This window comes from Peromyscus eremicus, chromosome 7 (assembly GCF_949786415.1).
Source record: "Peromyscus eremicus chromosome 7, PerEre_H2_v1, whole genome shotgun sequence".
Lineage (NCBI taxonomy): Eukaryota > Metazoa > Chordata > Mammalia > Rodentia > Cricetidae > Peromyscus > Peromyscus eremicus.
Genome location: NC_081422.1, coordinates 52,460,594 through 52,479,173, shown reverse-complemented (window position 1 = coordinate 52,479,173; position 18,580 = coordinate 52,460,594). Strand labels below are relative to the sequence as shown.

Sequence of the window (18,580 nt, the reverse complement as noted above, 5' to 3'; positions counted from 1 at the left end):
CCCTCTGGCTGGCATTCAGGTCCCTCAGGGGGATGGAAGGGAGGTCCTGAAAAGGATGCTTTTGGGGGAAGCATGTACTACTCCACCTGAGCCAGGATGGAACTGTCCAAGGAGGATTTCCCCCTTGTAATTGTCTGGATTCACAGCATCACACATGAGCTGGGATCCTTGGGATATCAGTCTCCGAGTCACCCAGGACTCAATCTGGCTGGGGCTGAAAGATCACAATCACCTTCAAGTTTTCTCACCTACCACGTGAAGAATTTGAATGCCAGCTTCATACCAAGCCCAGGGTACCCCAAATCTATAGGTGTCACATGACCGCCACTAAGCCATGCTCCCTGGTCGAAGCTGCCTAACGTGCTTTACCCAGTCTGGATAACTTCTAGGTGTCCTTCAACACCCAGCTCAGATCAACCATGAAGGCCCCCTCCCTCCTGCTCAACTTCAGAGGTCTGTTTCTAGGGGAGTTGCAGCAGGAAGGACCAGGCCAAGTTCTGGCTTTTGGAGGATGGTGGCGTGGAGGACCTAGGTTTTGGGGACCCTCCCAACATAAATGTCAGATGAGAGGGACCTGGCTGCCCCCTGAGTGGCTGACAGTGGGGCATGTTCAAGAAGCTGATCAACGCAACTGGCTGGCTCCCCGGCCAGCCACGGGCAAGACCCTTACACTCGAAGGCAAAGCGGAACAGGTCATCACTGATGTCCCCCGAGAAGTTTCCCGCACTCTGCTGCTTGATGCGTCTGTGCAAGACGTTGACGAAGTCCTGAGCGACACCTTCCAGCAGGGGCACGAAGTTCTTGATGGTTTCGGGCGCCATCACCTCCTGGTTTAGGACAATTCGATCTTTCTTCCAAGCCTCCGAATTCCTAGAGAAACACAAGTCCCACCTCACGGTCACAGACCCCAGGCCTGGCACAGAGGCACTAGCTAGACTCTCTAGCTTTCAGAGCGGGCAACATCGCCATCTCTCACCCCCCACCCCCCACCCCCAACATTCACTGTTGTCTCCTACTCCCTCCCTGCCCTGCCTGGCCTAGGAGAGGAAGGAAGATGGTGACAGTGACCAAAGGCCTGACAGCCCTCCACTCTGACTGCTGCCACCACCACCCACCACCACCAAGAACCGGAAACTCTTATCTCCCTTGAAGTAACCCTCAGTGGGCCCCTCTAAGTCCATCTCCCACACATTCCGCTGCCTTATGGTACTTGCACAACTCTGCCATTGAAGGCCCCTCTCCGTCATCGTTCTCATTTCCACACAGGTGAAGCTGACTGACCTTTCTGCCCCAAAGTGTCTGAGTATTCGCTGTGTTGGGGATCCCAGCTACTCAGAATCATTTCATTAAAACCCTGAGTTTAGGAACAGCGCAAAGTCTCAGCAGGCAAAGGTGTTTACCACTAAGCCTGAAGGCCTGAGTTCAAGTCCCAGGACCCACATGGTGTAAGGAAAGACATGACTCTTTGACTTCCACACATGTGCAATGGTCCACACGCATACACATGTATATACACACATAAATGTAATATTTATAAAAAAAAAAAAGACACAATTCATGACACACATAAAAATCAACCTATGCAGAGCTCTTTTCCTAATTTGGGAGTTTGTTTTCTGAGAATGTTGTGGTGAGCTGGCAAGATGGCTTTACTGCTCTTGCACAGGAACCACATTTAGTTCCCAGCACCCCTGTAGGGCACTCACAACCACTTATAACAACTCCAGAGAACCTGATGCCCTCTTTTAGCTTCTAGGGGCACCTATATACACATGGCATATACACTTGCACAGACATACACACACATACATGAATTTGAACTGTTTAGGGGGCCCCCAGGCAGTGGGATCAGGACCTGTCCCTAGTGCATGAGCCGGCTTTTTGGAGCCCAGTGCTTATGCTGAGACACTTTGCTCAGCCTTGGTGCAGGGAGGAGGGGACTAGACCTGCCTCAACTGAATATACCAGGCTCTGCTGACTCCCCAGGGGAGACCTTGCCTTGGAGGAGGTGGGAATGGAGGGTGGGTTGTGGGGGAAGGCTGGGGGGTGGGAGGAGGGAGGACAGGGGAATCTGAGGTTGATATGTAAAAATGAATAGAAAATCTCTTAATAAAAAAATGAGAATAAAAACTTCTTAAAGAAAAGTTTAGAGATTGGGGGCAAAGAATGTTATGAACTCAGGGCCCCAACCTACCCTGCCCTCTCATAGATGTGTCTTCACCGCTGGCCCTGGCCCCTATTTGGTGTATAGTTTTACCGAATCTACATATACTCCTAAAAGGTACTAAAAAGAATGTACAATTATTTCCAGATTTTTTAAACACCTGTCAGATTTGGGGGCACTTGCCTTCTCCACTCAGTTTTACGTTTCAGGACAGTTCTGTTGTGGACCCGAGTTCATACATGATGGCTGGTATATGCCACTTTTCTCTCGTCCACTATCCTCTCAACCATCTAGGAGGCTTCCTGGTTTTTCTGTGCTTTCTTATGTCTTCTCACAGGAGAACATTCTAGTCTGTGTCCCCTGGGAGAAATACTCTATGGCATATGTCTCTAAAGTTAGAAACACTGTAGTAATCACAGCCATCGTGGCTCTGGGAATAGTCAAGTCTCAGGAAATAAGATCCAAGCATTGTCTACACAGAGACATGGTTTATGTTTTGTTTTTTGTTTGTCTGTTTTTGTTTTTTGTTTTTTGTTTTGCAAGACAAGGTTTCTCTGTGTAGCTTTGCACCTTTCCTGGAACTCACTCTGTAGACCAGGCTGGCCTCGAATTCACAGAGATCTGCCTGGCTCTGCCTCCCGAGTGCTGGGATTAAAGGTGTGTACCACCACCGCCCGGCTGAGACCTGGTTTATGTTTCCACCATAGTGGACGAGATCATCAGCTACTCCAGAGAGCTCCAGCTGCTCCAGGGCCTCGCCAGCCCTTGATCTAGTCACATTTTAATTTTCCAATGATGGTGGCACATGTTTTTAATCTTTAAGGGAGTCAGAGGCAGGTTGATGTCTGTAGTTTGAGGCCAGCCTGGTCTACATAGTAACTTCTAAGAAGTTCTAGACTATGTAAAGAAACTCTGTGTGTGTGTGTGTGTGTGTGTGTGTGTGTGTGTGTGTGTGTGTGTGTGTGTACACACATATACTGTCAGGAACCATGCAGCTTAGTCTCGGATCAGTATATGACTACCTGTCCAGTGGGTTTCCTCAGGGCTAGGCACCTGTGGAAAAGAACTCTTACTTAGCAAGGACCAGTAGTTCACAGGACAGCGTAGGAATTTGCAAAATTCATACAGCTTGCAGGCTCTTTTCTCTCTCATTATATTACTGATTCTTTGAGCAGCTCTTAGTTTTACTTTGTCAGTCACACATGCAATAGCTGTAATTTTCCCTGGAAATTCTGCTCTTTCTCAAATATTTTCCCCTAAGATTCAGTAAGGGGCTAATATTTCTCAGAACTGTTATCTGGAATTACTAACTACAACTCCTAATCCTGGGAACTTTTCTGACTCAATGGAGATAGTTAGGCACATATGAGAAAACAAGACCTGGAACATTAACCATGTCTCACAGTTCTGGAAAGGAGAGCAGGGCATGCATACACAGACTCAGGAGAAAGCCTCAGGAATACACATAGTGCCAACTGTTGAGAGTAAGTTCCCTGGACACCAAGCATAGAATCACTTGTAGGATCTGGCATGCTCCAAGAGGAAAAAATACAATGCAAAATGTGGGAAGGATAGATCCATCTTTACCAAACATAGGAGCTTATATTGGTGGAAGAAGTATGGTATAGTGAGATGGGAAAAGAGTGCTTTATTAAGGTCTGCCTTTTACAGAGAGATTGAGACATGGGACCTCTTGTAGAAAAAGGAACTGTATAAAAGCATATCTTGCAGACATGAAAGAATTGTCTGAGTTTGAATGTTGTCCTTAAAGCATTGTGCCCACGTCTATTACTTTTTAACTTTGTAACCTCAGTAGCTGCCAGCTGACGTAAGTGCTGTGAGAGCAGGATGTGTCTGTCTTGATATTTAGTTAAGCCTGCAAAAAATGCTGAACTCTGTGTCTAGAATAAGGCTATGTGGGGGTGCAAAAACGTATTTGGGGAATCAGAAAGGGGAACAATGGGGCTTTCATAATGAACACAATGTATTCCTTAAATTATGACACTTTTCTTAAAAGTCAAAAATAGAAGCCAATAATAAAGCTACTCATGTAACCCTAGTTAAAAAAAAAAACTTTGTTTAAGTATAAATAAAGATGACTCAAGCCACTCGAGGCCACTTGAGTGTAATCCCCTTGGTGGTCAGAAGTTTTCCTTGTGCCAACACCCCTTCCCCGCCTCAGGACCTGAGCCCAAGCTGAGGCTTGACCCCAGCCATTTATACATACATTTTTCAATAAGCAATTTGGTAGAAAACAGTATCTACATTTCAGTGATGGATCCCGCTGCTTCTCACAGCTCCTTCAGGCTGTCAGGACCCCACTTCACTTGCCACGGTACTGCCAACACCTGGCGCCAGGCCTGGTACTCGGCGGGTGCTTGACAAAGTGGCACTTCACACTTAGAGCAATTAGTGAGAACTTTGCAAAGTCCTTCGCTGCTCCTGAAGGACCCCAGCCTGTCCTTTCCCTGGAAGCTGGCAGGACAGTTCTCTGTCATCACCACCATCGTCACCATTGCCATCGTTCACCTTATGGGACAGGAAGATGAGCAGACCCACTCTCCCCCTCTCCCTCTCTCCCTGTCACTCTCCTCCAACACCCTCCACACACACAAGGTTCGCTCAGAACTCACTTAAACAGGACCCCAATGGGTCTCTGGTAATACTGGTGATAGGCGACCCAGGGGGGCACCAGGTATCGTTCCGGGTAGGGACCCTCGCATGAAAAGAGCAGCGCTGCGTCTTCAGGGTCCAAAATATAAACCGACTCCATGTTGCCAAGCTTCTCCCTAGAAAGACAAGAGAGAGGCTGATGTTGGAACTGAAGCAGCCATGAAAATCCCGGGCAGCCGGGCCTCTCCACACAACGGGTACACAGCTTTCTGGCTGGGACCTTCACTTTGCTGAGCCGCAGTTTCATCTGTGAAATGGAGATGAATGTGCCATCTGTCCCTCGGAGCTGCTGAAGAGCCCAACATGACACATGTATCTATAACCATTGTGACTCATCCTGGTGGACAGCTTCATGGACACTGTCCTGCATCACACAGCATACCCCAGGACCAGCCCCACCCCATCCCAAACCTTCTATTTACAATCCTGTCTATTCCACGCTGAATCTTCTTGTCCTGCTGGCACACTTCCATGTCAGCCTGCAGTGAATGTCCTGCCTCTCCCACGTTCCAGGCTAGAGGACCCTTGCAGAACTGTACTTCAGAGTAGACACCCTGCTCCAGGAGTCAGATGGGACCCTGAAAGTAAGCCTTCAGGGCTGAGGAGATGACTCGGGAATTAAGAGCATTTTGCACTCTTGCTGGGCTCCCAGCGCCCATGTTGGATAGCTCCAGGGGATCCAACACCCTCTCCTGGCCTCCGGGGACAGCTGTACTCTTGTGCATCCATCTCCCCCTACAGACACACATTTGTACACCTAAGGACAAATTTCAACTAAATCTTTGTTCAAGTGGAACTGCAGTTAAAATGTCAAGGCCCAAGGATGGATGAAGATGACCGGTGACAGGGACCACAGAACGCTTTGCAGACACGACCCGGTGTCCTCCTATAAAAACAGATTCTACCAGGGACGTGAAAAAGACGACTCGGTGACTAGGTGAGAGGATTGGTCTAACAGCTGGGGAGAGTGACCCCAGAAGAAGCCAGTCCTGCAGATGCTCCTGATGTCAGACAGAATCTAGCTCCCGAGCTCTCGGGCAATATACTACATGTATAACTCTCTCTCTCTCTCTCTCTCTCTCTCTCTCTCTCTCTCTCTCTCTCTCTCTCTCTCTCTTCTCTCTCTCTCTCTCTCTCTCCCTCCCTCTCTCTCTCTCCCCCCCCCCTCTCTCTCTCTCCCTCCCTCTCTCTCTCTCCCTCCCTCTCTCTCTCTCTCTCTCCCTTCTTTCTCTTCTCTCTCTCTCTCTCTCTCTCTCTCTCTCTCTCTCTCTCTCTCTCTCTCTCTCTCTCCCCTCGTCTCTCATACACACACACAAGCAACTTCTACAAAGCCACAGGAGAGTATGCCTCTCATTTATACCCACCTTTTGCCTAAGAAAGATTCACTGAATTTAGATTTTTAAGGAAACAAGTATCTTACAAACATAAGACACGAGTCAGGTTGTGCTCTCTCCCTTTCTGACACCCCTTCCTTCATTCCTCTTCCTTTTCCCCTATCTCCTCTTCCTCTCTCTGTCTCTCTCCTTCCCTCCTAGCTGTCCTCTCTCTCCTTCTCTCCTCCCTCCCTCTCCTTCTCTTTATCTCTTTATCTCTGTCCCTTCATCTCTCTTGCCTCTTTCCTATCTCTGGCTCCTTCCCTCTCTGATCATTTCATCACCCTACTTCAAGTCCCGCCCCGTGTGTGTGACTTGTGTGTGTGTGTGTGTGTGTGTGTGTGTGTGTGTGTGTGTGTCTTCTCCTTCTCTCCTAATTTCTCCTCCCTCTCCTTCTTTTCTCTGGCCCCCCTCATCCCCCCTTGGAGAGCACTGCATTTGTCAGAGTCTAAGCCCAGCCCACCTTCACAAGCCATGGCCTTCCTTGGCTTGTTCATGGCCTCTAGAGAACTCCCCTCAGTGTTTTTCCGGCTTCCACTATCCAACCCCGTATTTGCTACATCCTGAAAGGCCTTGAAACGCCGTCAGGTCATTAGTCTCACTTCTGAGACTTGAGCCCAAGGCCATGATCTGACACCAGCAGAATCCCTGAAAGAGAGATGCTCCTCAGAACGTTGTATCTAAGGGCAGTGAGGCTCACTTAAAGCCTGTCTTCAAAACGTAGCTGTCCGTACACCCTGGACTACTGAACCGCTGTTTTACGTTGTCTTAAAGAGAGAAGAGGAAAACTCTTTCAGTGCATTGGGGAAACAACTCCACAGGACATGTGCAGTAGTCACATTCTTAGTGTTACTCAAGTACCATGTAAGTGAAGGGTGGACGTGATCTCAAATTATTCATTCGGGCTTCCCTGCACCTTCTCAACCGTTCTCCAAAGACTTGCAAAGACCCTTCACAGTATGTGGCGGGGGAAGGGGGACCATGAGGGCTGTGCTCTAAGTCCCTCCCTTTTATTCGGCTTGCTACCTTCTAGTCCATAAATTACAGCATCACTCTGACTGTGGAGCAAGGTGTTGCACAACTGGATTCCCAGTACTGGCTTCGGCCTGACGACCTGAGGACCTTAGTAAGTCCCTTCTCTTTCCAGAAAATGGGGGGGGGGTAATAACACTAACTTCAGGGGACACAGCACAACACTCAGATGGAAGTGACTGAGAAAACGGCTGATAATAAGGTGCTCTGAAGGGACAGCTTGAAAACAGGGTAAGGATCCTGTCATGAAGATAAAATGCACTGCCCTCAATGCTCGCTTCCAGCCACAGCACCTCCCATCTCTCCAAGTGGCTCCTAGAGAAAACCCACAAGTAGCCTACAGAATTTTGACCACAAGTACTGTTGAACTAGGCTAGGCCACAGACCCTGAGATTTCAGAAGCCATGGACTGCAAGGTGATTGCTCCTAGAAGATACTTAGGAAACAAAACCAGTTACTGCAGAGTCCCAAAGGGCCTGGAGCTGAGGTTGGCACAGAAGCAAGGTGGAATGTTAGCCGGTATCTAGGTGACCTAAACCTACCTCTCTTCTGAAGATAGAGACAGCCAACTTGTCTTTTGGGGTATCTGGGGCATAGTGAATGGAGGCCCATGGTGAATGGAGGCCCTGGGGGGTGCATTTGCTCACATCCCTTCCCACAAGGAACTGTGAAAGTAGAAAGCTGAAGTCCTGGGGCCAGAGACTGGGGTGGCCGTACTTCTCTTAGCACCATCCCAAGCCTCGAAGAAATGGAAGAAGGCAGACATGAGTCTAAGACCCCGAGCAGAACTTTTGAGGAACAATGAGCAGCCTGCCTGGAGCCCTGTGCCTCCCGTCATACCTGCCTCTGCCCTCTGCCAGGCTTACCTGTAAATGGGGCCGTACTTCTGGAAATTCTGCATGTGGTGGTAATGGATTCTGTGTGTGCCATTCTCCTTCCAGAAGTGGTACAGGTTTAGCCAACCATTGTCACCAGGGGAAGGAATCTCATTAAAGGGGCGAGGACTATTAGTAGAGATACTAGCCTCCCCTCCAGTGGCCAGCGTCAGACCCTGCCAGGTAGGGCTCAAGAAAGGTTGGCAGCTTTTGACCAGCCCTGAGCGCAAGGGAAGCCCTTTGGCCAGCATACTGTCCCCGCGACTGCCACTTCTTGCTGCGCACCTACCTCCACCCCTAACCTCCAGAGCCACACTTTATAACCACTAGCTCAAGGCCAAGAGAGAAGATGGAGTGCTGACCTCCCCCCTCCCTCTCCGAAGGGCTGGGCCCACACCGCCCCTCCCAAACTCAGAGAAGAACTTTCCAACTTTCTGTCTGAAAGGTCTGTAGTCAAGCTAAGCAAACATAGGCAGAAGGCTCCAGGCCTCTGACCTCAGTGTCCACCCTTTGGGTCCCTGAGACCACTATCCTCCAGATATCTTTAAAGGCAAGTTTTCTATCTCTACCTTCAGGGGGGGAAAAGGAGGCTTAGGCCTCCTGACCAGCAGCTAGTTCTCCACCCTGCCTGGATTCCAACCTCCGCTCCTGGCCCTCGGCGCTAGCTGGGCTTGTTAGCCTTGCCTGCGGTTTGACAGGAGTGAGGCTTTCTGCTGGCCCCTAGGTGGGGTCCAGATGCTGACAAACATCCTGTAAGATGAGCGATAGCCTGAGATCACAGGTCAGGAGGGACTGACCCCATGGCCCTAGATATCTTCCTCGTGGCCCCAGAACTTTCAAATGGATGGTTATTAGCTGATCTTGAACAGTTCCCTAATCCTTGAAATCCTTTTTTTTTCCTCCTTGTCAAACAAAATGTACTCCATGTTCTCTGAAAATGCTCTGACTAGCAAGTATTGCTTTATAATTTTCATTTTGTTTTTGAGATCCTGCTGCCTTGGTGTCCTGAGTCCTGGGATTATATACGCACCACTGTGATACATTCTTTCTTATTTTGTTTTCCAACAGGATCTTACTGTGTTGCCTGCCTAGGTGACCCACCTTTCTCTTCCTCCCAAGTACTGGGATTATAGGCATGTACGCTCTACCACATCCAGCTCAGCATGCTCTTTCTTCAGCTCATGCTTACATATATCAAAACGCACTGAGCTACATATTTCCTTGTCATTGATTTGAATAGGGTCTCACCACGTAGCCCCAGCTAACCTGGAACTCACTTTGTAGATCAGGCTGACCTCGAATTTACAGAGATCTACATGCCTAGCTCTTGGTTTGTTTGTCTGTCTGTTTGGTTGTTTTGTTTTGTTTTTTTCTTTTTTTTTTCATTTTACTGATTGTTATTCCATGAAAAGACTAATAAAAATTTGTGGGGTTTTTTTCTAACAGATTTTTTTCTTATGAAAAACAGGGAGTCTTTAAACGAAAACTCCAACTCAGTGAGTTAAAGTCAAGGTAAGTTTTACTGCAGCTTTTACCCTCCTTAGGTACTGTGAGAAGGAGAGTGGATTGTCACTGTGGGCAGAGGACGCATCTGCAAAGAAAAGGCAGGAGGCATCAGGCACAGTGATGTTTGCCTGAGAGGCTCACAGTCACCCATGGCTATGAATTTGAGGCCAGATTGGGATATATTAAAGTCTACCTCAAGAAATGGGAGGGATTGGGGGGAGGGAGGAGGAGGGAGAGGGGGAGGGAGGGGAATGTGAATCTGAATGTGGGGGCCGGTAACTGGAACTCTGTGGCCCTGAAAAGCTCTGTGTTGTCGCCGGGCGGTGGTGGCGCACGCCTTTAATCCCAGCACTCGGGAGGCAGAGCCAGGCGGATCTCTGTGAGTTCGAGGCCAGCCTGGACTACCAAGTGAGTTCCAGGAAAGGTCCAAAGCTACACAGAGAAACCCTGTCTCGAAAAACCAACCAAAAAAAAAAAAAAAAAAAGCTCTGTGTTGTCACTAGCATATGGCAGGGAAGGGACAGAAATTCATTACATTGGGTCCCAGCAAGGACAACAGTCTGTCATGTCTCACTGATTCAGGTTGGTAGTCACCTGACTCTCAACTGACTGGGCCCATTAACACAGTCTCAGCTTTCATCAAAACAGCTGAGTGTCCTGGGCCAGGCTGTCTAGGTGTGAATTCCCATGCCTCTTCTCAGGGCAGAAATTCACTGTCCTTCTTCTGAACAAAATAAGGGAAGTCCAGGCTAGCAGGAAACAGCAGAGGGAATTGGAGAGGCCAGGTAGGAGGTAATAGGGAGCAGGTAAGGCAGGCTGGAACTCAGTCAGGAGACAGAGGCAGCCAGGGCCCATGGAGGCAGGAGGAGACCACCTTCATAGAAAGTTCTTTCCAGTGATTCCATGGCAATGGTAAATATGGCTCGGGACAAGGATGAGGAGAAACCAAGGCCATACACAGGCAGTGACTCCCTGGAGAATGGATTTACAAATGGGGCTCTGTCTACACCTCTCTGGGATTCTACTAAAGGAAGGATGGGCCCCAGTAAGCAGGACATGGGTCTGGTCCAGCTGCCTGAAGCTTGTCCCACAGGCTTCTTTTACTCTGACTTCCAGACCCTTGGACCTGGATTTCTTTCAAAGCCGTTTAAACATGCTTTCTGTGAGTAGCAGATGAGCCATCTAACAGAAACCTAGAGGCCTGGATTCAGGAACCCAGGGATCAGCACCCCAAGGAAGACGGCATTGAAGATAGAAAGAGCAATTGACTTGCTCAGCCTTGGCCAGGACCCTAGGGCTCACCTGTGTCTGTGGGATAGACTGGATGCTTGCATGCGCAAGGCAATTTGCATGGTTCTTCTCCATCCCCAAAGCTCCCTTACCAGGTAGGTTCAAAACCTTTGCCTAAGCTACAGAGGGGAAAACTTGAGGCTCAGCCAAAATGGCTGCTTGCCCAGAGTCACAATGCTAACTAGCAACACAGTAGGGATTCAAGTCTGAGTTGCTCCTGGCCTGGAACTTGGCTCTCAAGCCTCCCCTCACCATGTTGCTAAGAGCTGGACCTGGGATACGACCAAGGACAGTTGGCATTATGAGGGCACACCCTGCAAACCAGAAATTGCCAGCTGGGTTACCTGATGTCACAGGGTCATTTCTGTCAGCTCCCATTGTACAGATGAGAAAAATGAGGTCTAGGAAGGGGCAGATAACTACCATGGGTCACTAGAGTACAGCCAGGATCAGGTCTCTGGGTCCCCATGGAGCCACAAGGGACCAGTCAAGGGATGGGCCTTCCCCTGTGGCCCCCAGCCACAGCAGACTTCTGCTGAGGTTTCCAGCTGATATTAGGGGCCAAGGCTAGGGAAGGAAAGGAAGCTTTAATCTCTTCCGGCCTTGGAGAGATTTGAAGAAGCAAAGGAATTTCACCTTAAAACCTGATTCCTCATTATCCCTCACCCAATTCCTCAGGGTCAGTATGGCTGACTCAGAGGAATCTCGAGTCCAGTGAGCTAAGATCTATGGCCAGGCCATGATAGATCGACTCCCAGACCTTAGCAGATTAGCTACCACAAGCTCTGCAGGTCAGTTCCTCCTCCACATGCGAGGCTTTCAACTCATCCACCCACCAAACCAAACCCATACCTACTCTCCCAGCCCAGACAGCCCCTCCACACACCCTGCACCCACCACTTCCCAGACCGCACCCCTCAGTCACCAAGAGAGCTGTTAAATCAGCAGAACAAAGCCCACCTGATAAAGTGTATTCATCAAAAACACATACCTTCCAAGTGCAATACTGCCTGACAGCCGGCTATACTAGACCTATTGTATAGTGAAGAACATGATTTCCCTTTCTTATCTGCTGACAAAAGATCTACTAAAACACACACAGGGACTGGGGAGACGGCTCCGTTGGTCTTGTGCTTGCCACACAAGCAGGGAGACCTGAGTTCTAATCCCCAGCAACTGTGTAAAAAGCTGGCTCCTGTCGGCAGGCACCTGTAATCTTAGCAGTGGGAAAACAGAAACAGGATTGCTAGGACTTCCTGTCCAGCCAGCTGAGCCAAACTGGTAAGCCCCAAGTTCAGTAAGTGACCCTGTCTCAAAAGGTAAAGTAAACAGTGATTGAGAAAAACATCTGGACTGGGCAGTGGTGGTGCACTCCTTTAATCCCAGCACTCGGGAGGCAGAGCCAGGTGGATCTCTGTGAGTTCGAGGCTAGCCTGCTCTACAGAGCGAGTTTCAGGACAGGCTCCAAAACTACACCAAGAAACCCTGTCTCAAAAAAAAGAAAAAGACATCTGATATAGACTTCCGGCCTACACACACACACACACACACACACACACACACACACACACACCCCAAATAAAACACATAATAAAAGACAGAGCAGCCTGATGGCTGCCTAAGGCTGGGAACTTAGGAGAATCTGGGGGTAATGCATAAAGAATATTGGGGTTTTTAGGGTACTGAAGATGAAAATGGCTTCACACTGATGTCCTGATGGCTATAAAATGTGAATATAAGAAAATCATTAGGGCTGGAGAGATGGCTCAATGGTTAAGAGCACTGGCTATTCTTCCAGAGGTCCTGAGTTCAATTCCCAGCAACCACATGGTGGCTCACAACCATCTGTAATGAGATCTGGCGCCCTCTTCTGGCATACAAGCATAACACTGCATACATAATAAGTAAATAAATCTTTAAAAAAAAAAAAAAGGAAAAAAGAAAATCATTAAAGGGTCTGGAGAGATGTCTCAGAAGTTAAGAGCCCCAACGGCATGCTCACAGCAGCACACGACCATATGTAACTCCAGTCCCAGGGGATCCAGTCCCTTCTTCTGACCTCTGAGACTACAATGCACAAATATGGAACACATACATACATGCAGGCAAAACATTCACACGCAGAAAATAATAACTAAGTCGTTTTTAAAGAAAAAAAAGTTAGTTGTGTACTTTAAATGAGTCTATTGTTCTGAGCATGGAGATGCATCTCTGTAATCCGAGCACTAGGAAAGCTGGGGAGGAGAATCACAAACTCAAGGGTAGCCTGGGCTGCATAGTGATAGGCTATCCTGGACAATGTAGGGAGGGAGACTCTGTCTCAAAAATAACAAAAAGCAAAAAGACAAACAGGTAAATTGAATGGTATGTAAATTCTACCTCTACAGAGCTATCTCTAAGCTTGGAAGCACAAAGAACTGTGTCCTTGTAACCCCTTCTCTTGAGTTTATCAGGCCATGGGTCACGAGCGGCAGTGACAGTTGTCCTTCCAAAGCTACTTGACCCAAGACTCCAATGACATAAAGCAGTCATTTTTTAAAAAAAAAACAGGAAAAATGAGCATTCGTCATGAGCAACTGTCATACTCCCTGAGGGAGAGACTGCTGCCCTACCAGCCACACGCTTGCTGATAACGCCGGGGCTAGAGAGGGCTGGTTTTGCATCACTAATGGCCTCGAGTCTGCAATGACGTCAGCCAGGAATAACTGTGGCATGAGCTTCACAAAGAAAGGCAGTCATGTGGTCCTCTCTGATAATACTAGAACGAAGGGAAGGGCCATCCAAGCGTGCTTTTAAAACCAGCCCCTGCCCAGGGAGGGAGTCTGGATTGCCAGGGCATGGGAGACGTTCAGATCCTGTCCTTGGCAGCTGCCCTGACCTAAGCTCAAGCCTCAGACCTCCCAGCCAGCCCCTTTGCTGTGGAGGTACCTCCTGAAGTGGCATAGGCTGGCACTCACAGTAGCATCACAGAGTGAGCCTGGGGTTCAGTGGAGGTAGATGAGACCCAAGGGAGAGTTTTCTGGAGGCTTCCGGGAACGAGCTTCCTCACATCTCTTTCTAGAAACGCAGCATCACCTCCAGACAAGGCTGGATCGGTGCTTCATGATGGATGGTAACTTATTCAGAAGGTTAGTGGCTTTAAAACAACAAATGCTGATTGCCTCCTGTATCTTCTACCAGTGGTCAACCAGGAGCAGCCTAGGGTACACAGCTCTGGCTCAGAGCTCCTCGTGAGGGGTTCCTGTCACCCCAGGCTTAGCTAAAGCTTCGGGGCCAGCATCTGAGCAGGCTGTACTTATCCTGGCCCTTCTGCAGGCCTTTTCAGTGGCTGTTGGCAGCAGCCCCTGGCTTTCTCTAGCTGTGGGTCCTGGGCCTCCGTTTCTTACCTCTAGGGCAGCTGTGTGTCCTTACCAGTGTGGTAACCATTTCCCAGCCAGAACAAAAGTCCTAAAAGAGAGAGCTGAAGGCTACTCTGATCATCACTCCTACTCCGGTGTGTTTGTGGTAACTCACCAAGCCAGGCCTGTACTAAAGCAGAGGAATTGGGCTCCACCTTTGAAAGGAAGTGTCACGAACGTGTGGATATATTTAACAACCCATACCGAAGAAGCCTGAAGCTCCCCCAGAGACTTTTTTCTTTCTTTCCACGATTCTAGCTTTTAAAAATTTCCCCCTTTGTACAAAACAAAATAGAAGAAATGATTACAACTGCCAAGGCGTTAATTGGTATGACATGCACACACACACACAATCCAGATAGGAAGACAGGCTTATTTACAACAAGAAAATAAGTGAAATTAAGGTAGGTGTCACAAGAAACATTTCAAAAACAAACATATGGGACAATGGGTGTCACCGTTTCCAGCAGTGTGGAAGGGAAGCGGACACAGAGGGGCGGGCACACCACAAGGTATGGGTCTCACAGCATCAGTTAAAAAATTGTTCCCAAATGGGTCACATTTTTGGCCCCTAGAGGTTTGATCCCACAGACTTGGACTACTCTAAGCATCTAGTTACTGAGAAAGAAAGAGATTAAATAAGCTTCTGGGAGGGTTACAATCTACACTAACCAAAGCCAACCACCACTCCGAGTTCGCTCTCCACTACAGTCCTGGCGTTTTTCTGAGAAATATCCAGAAGAAACAGACGCAGCACAGTTACTGTCTCCCAGGGCGAAACCTGTGATGACTGGAATACTGCCAGTATTACTGGTAAAATGAGAATTTCGCAGTTCATGTGTGTTGCTGTTAGGTCTTTGTTTAGTTTTGGATACTTTTTTTTAATTGGTTTTTGTTTTAAGACACAGTCTCACTGTAGCCCTAGCTGGCCGGGAATTTCCTATGTAAACTAGGCTGGCCTTGAACTCACGGTGAGCCGCCACACCAGCAAGGCAGGTTTACCACAGTTGGTGGGAAGACCACTTAAGATTTGTTTCTCTTATGGGCGCATGGGAGAAGGATGTCTATAAAATGAACTGAAGCTAATTCCATGCCCGTTTATGTGTGGGTTCCTTTCTTGCCCAACAGGTAGGAATCCTTAGGAAGCATTGGCCCTTTGCCCTCATGAGGACTCTGACCAACTTAGATCAAGTTCTAGCTTTCTTTGTACCACTTCAAGTTAGCAAGTCCCTAAAGACTTCAGAACAGCAAACTTCCAGAAGATTATATTCCAGATATTTCAGATATCTATGAGTTTGAGGCCAATTTGGTCTACACAGTTGAGTTCTGTGTCAGCTAGAGCTATGTGGTCTCAAAAACTAAAATTGAAATTAAAAAAGTGGTAAACTCAAAAAAAAAAGTAAATGCAGAGCCAGGCGGATTTCTGTGAGTTCGAGGCCAGCCTGGGCTACCGAGTGAGTTCCAGGAAAGGTGCAAAGCTACACAGAGAAACCCTGTCTCAAAAAAAAAAAAAAAAAAAAGTGATAAACTTGGTCTCTATATTAATGAAACCAGTTTTTCAAGCAGACCGTGGAAGCAAAAAGTAGAAGCAGCTTCCAATAGCTACAGCCCATTACCTTTATTCTAGGTAAAGCAAGTGTCAACAATTGTCCAAAGTCATCCTTCACTGTACAAAAGAGCAAAGTTCATCAATTCAGTATTTCAAAGGAAGATGTAAAAAATAAAAATACAATCAGCTTGGGGGCAAGGTGAGACTAAAACTATTCATAATCACCAGGAGCGGTCCATTTAAGGACAACAGCTGAGCATGCACCGCCTATACCTGACGGACACTAAGACACTACACACAAAGCTTGACTTGGATCTCTATGAACACTGGCAAAGTGGAGGGAGCAAAGAACTACTTCTGTGACATTTTGATGTCCAGATAGCAGAGTACAGACTGTTCCCAGGATCGATGCACACTCCACTAACCACACAGAAGCAAGTGGATGCCTTATTCCTTCCTCTTTGCTTTTTGCTTGAGGGGAGTGTTTATCTAAGGTTTGGTCATTCCAATACGCTTTGAAATGATCCTCTGTTGGTTTAGTCCACAAGGCAACAGCACAAAAGTTACCATCAGGTAAGAGAGAAGCATCTAGAAGATTTGCTGTTCCACCCAGGCAACCGCACAAAGGAAAAGACCGAGGTGATCAAGTACATTTTCGGCTCTTCCTTCGCAGAAAGAGGTGTTTCTTCCAGTCCAAAGCCCTGCCTTGGTTTTTACTAGATTACTGCAAGTGCCGTGAAACCTTTGCTGCTCTTTAGCTCCATTTACTGGAGCTAAAAATTCTAGGTGCCAGGATGGGAAGAAGGGTGGGCGGCCAGACAGGGCAGTACAGTACAGCAGAGCAGGAAACACCCAGCAGCACAGATGGCCACAGGTAGTAATGAGGAACCGCACGGACCACACCCACGATGGCCTGGAAACGAGGCTCTTTCCAACACAAAACTGTGCTGGCCCTCAGCATCCCTTCACCCATCCTTACACCTGCTCTTCCAGACGTGCAGTGCCTGCAGCCAGCAGGCTGCTGCTGCCAATCCCCACACCCAGGTGCAGTCTCAGGGAGTTTGAAGTCACCCTGTCACCCTTCACACGCTAGCAACCTGAGCATCCGCCCCAGAGACTGAACAGCCATTCTGTACCCCAAAAAAACAATTTCTAGAAAGACATAAAGACGCCAGCCCCCTAACGCCAGTACGAGCTAAGCCCGTTGTAGGCCAGATCAGCTTTGAAACTTCGCAGGTGTATGGCACGTCCTCTTCAGGGGTCCAGGATGCTTAATTTCTGCTGTTTGAATCCCATCCCGAGCCTGGTAGGAATGAAGGTGGCAATCTTGAGAGTCATGTGGCACCAATCACCCATGATTTTTACAAGAGTCACTCCCCTCCTTGGGGGACATCCAGGACACTACAATCAGCTCAGCAGGCACAGGGGGACATTGAATGGCTTCCGCCTGATGAGGACACTCAGTTAACAAGAAACCCACAGACCAGACATACGTGGCATGTCCCCAGACATGAATGCTCATACACCAGGTCTTTTGAGATCAGAGTCAGTCCCTCCCTCAGAAACTCACCATTTAGGCTGAGACCAGGCCTCGATGGGTCTTTTACTTTGCAGGCCTTTGACCTACTGCCCAGACAGTGTGATACCAATGTGCAGTAAGAAAGGCCAAAACATTCATGAGTCTACCAGAACCACCACTGTCCAGCTGTGGGGTCTTCAGCAAATATTTCCTCCTATTTACGAAAAAATTAACACACACAAACACCCAACAGGACTATTAAGAAAGTAGCATTATTGCCTGGGATAAGATGTGGGTAGATTAAGAGAAAATCCAAATCACAGACTTTAAGAAGATAGGAATATATTGTCCCTGGCATAAAAGAAGTCCAAAAATAGACCATCCAGGGCTGGTGACGGCTCCTCCCCAAACCCTAGACTCCATCATCCCACTTTCCCATGTGAGCACTTGTCTGCACCCCCAAGGCCATCCCACAGTCCACCACGCTGCCAGAACCCTCACCATGTTAGTGACCAGAGGAAGAGGAAGTAGTAAAGAAGACCAGCCTGGGCTACACAGGGAGGGAGACCTGTGAAAAGCAAGAAGGGTAAGGGAAGAAGAGAGAGAGGACAGGATAGGGGAGGGGACAGAGGGGAAGAACGGGAGGGAAGGGAGACAGCCAGGGCCAAAGGGACCCTTCCCACACAGCCAGCTCGCTTTAGGAGCCTACCCTGAAGGCCCACACAAGGCCACGCATCTCATTGGCCACAACTTAACCATGTGACATCACCTAGCTACTCAAGAGCCTCACAAGAGTGGTGTTTTGGTGCTAGTGTGCCGGCTAGCGGCCTCAGTAAGCTAGGCCACCTCAGGAAAGAATGGGAGCGAAGAACATGAGCCTGAGCTCCTGCTGTCTCACGCTGTCGGGCAGCTGGGCTATCATTCTGTCACTCCAGAACTTAGAGACGGAAACCTGTCTGGACCCCAGGAACCCCCGCAGGTATCACAGTGGCTGACAAAGAAAATATGACCAATGCTTTCATTGTGTGGTAGACATTCTGTCGGCATTCTCTCCTGGGAAGCACTTCTATGGCAAAGACTCCAGAGCCACAAAAGTCAGCCCCAAGTTACCTCCCTCCATGGAAGGGACAATTCTAATAGCAAGTGAATCGCCATGGCTGGGTCAGTCATGGGCCCTTCCAGAACTTTTTGGTTTTGTTTT

The 18,580-nt window shown here is 48.4% G+C and overlaps 1 protein-coding gene across 1 annotated transcript in view; it reads right to left on the bottom strand.

Annotated features, from left to right (window-relative positions):
• The window catches only part of LOC131914337 (cholesterol side-chain cleavage enzyme, mitochondrial), a 15,503-nt gene extending 7,108 nt beyond the window's left edge, over positions 1–8,395 (bottom strand). The window contains exons 1-3 of the mRNA XM_059266931.1: positions 8,109–8,395; positions 4,798–4,953; positions 671–870 (exon numbers count right to left, since the gene is read on the bottom strand). Coding sequence (XP_059122914.1) covers positions 671–870; positions 4,798–4,953; positions 8,109–8,368 — 616 coding nt within the window. The 5' untranslated portion in view covers positions 8,369–8,395. The remainder of the gene's footprint in view (positions 1–670; positions 871–4,797; positions 4,954–8,108) is intronic.
• Positions 8,396–18,580: the final 10,185 nt, after the last annotated feature.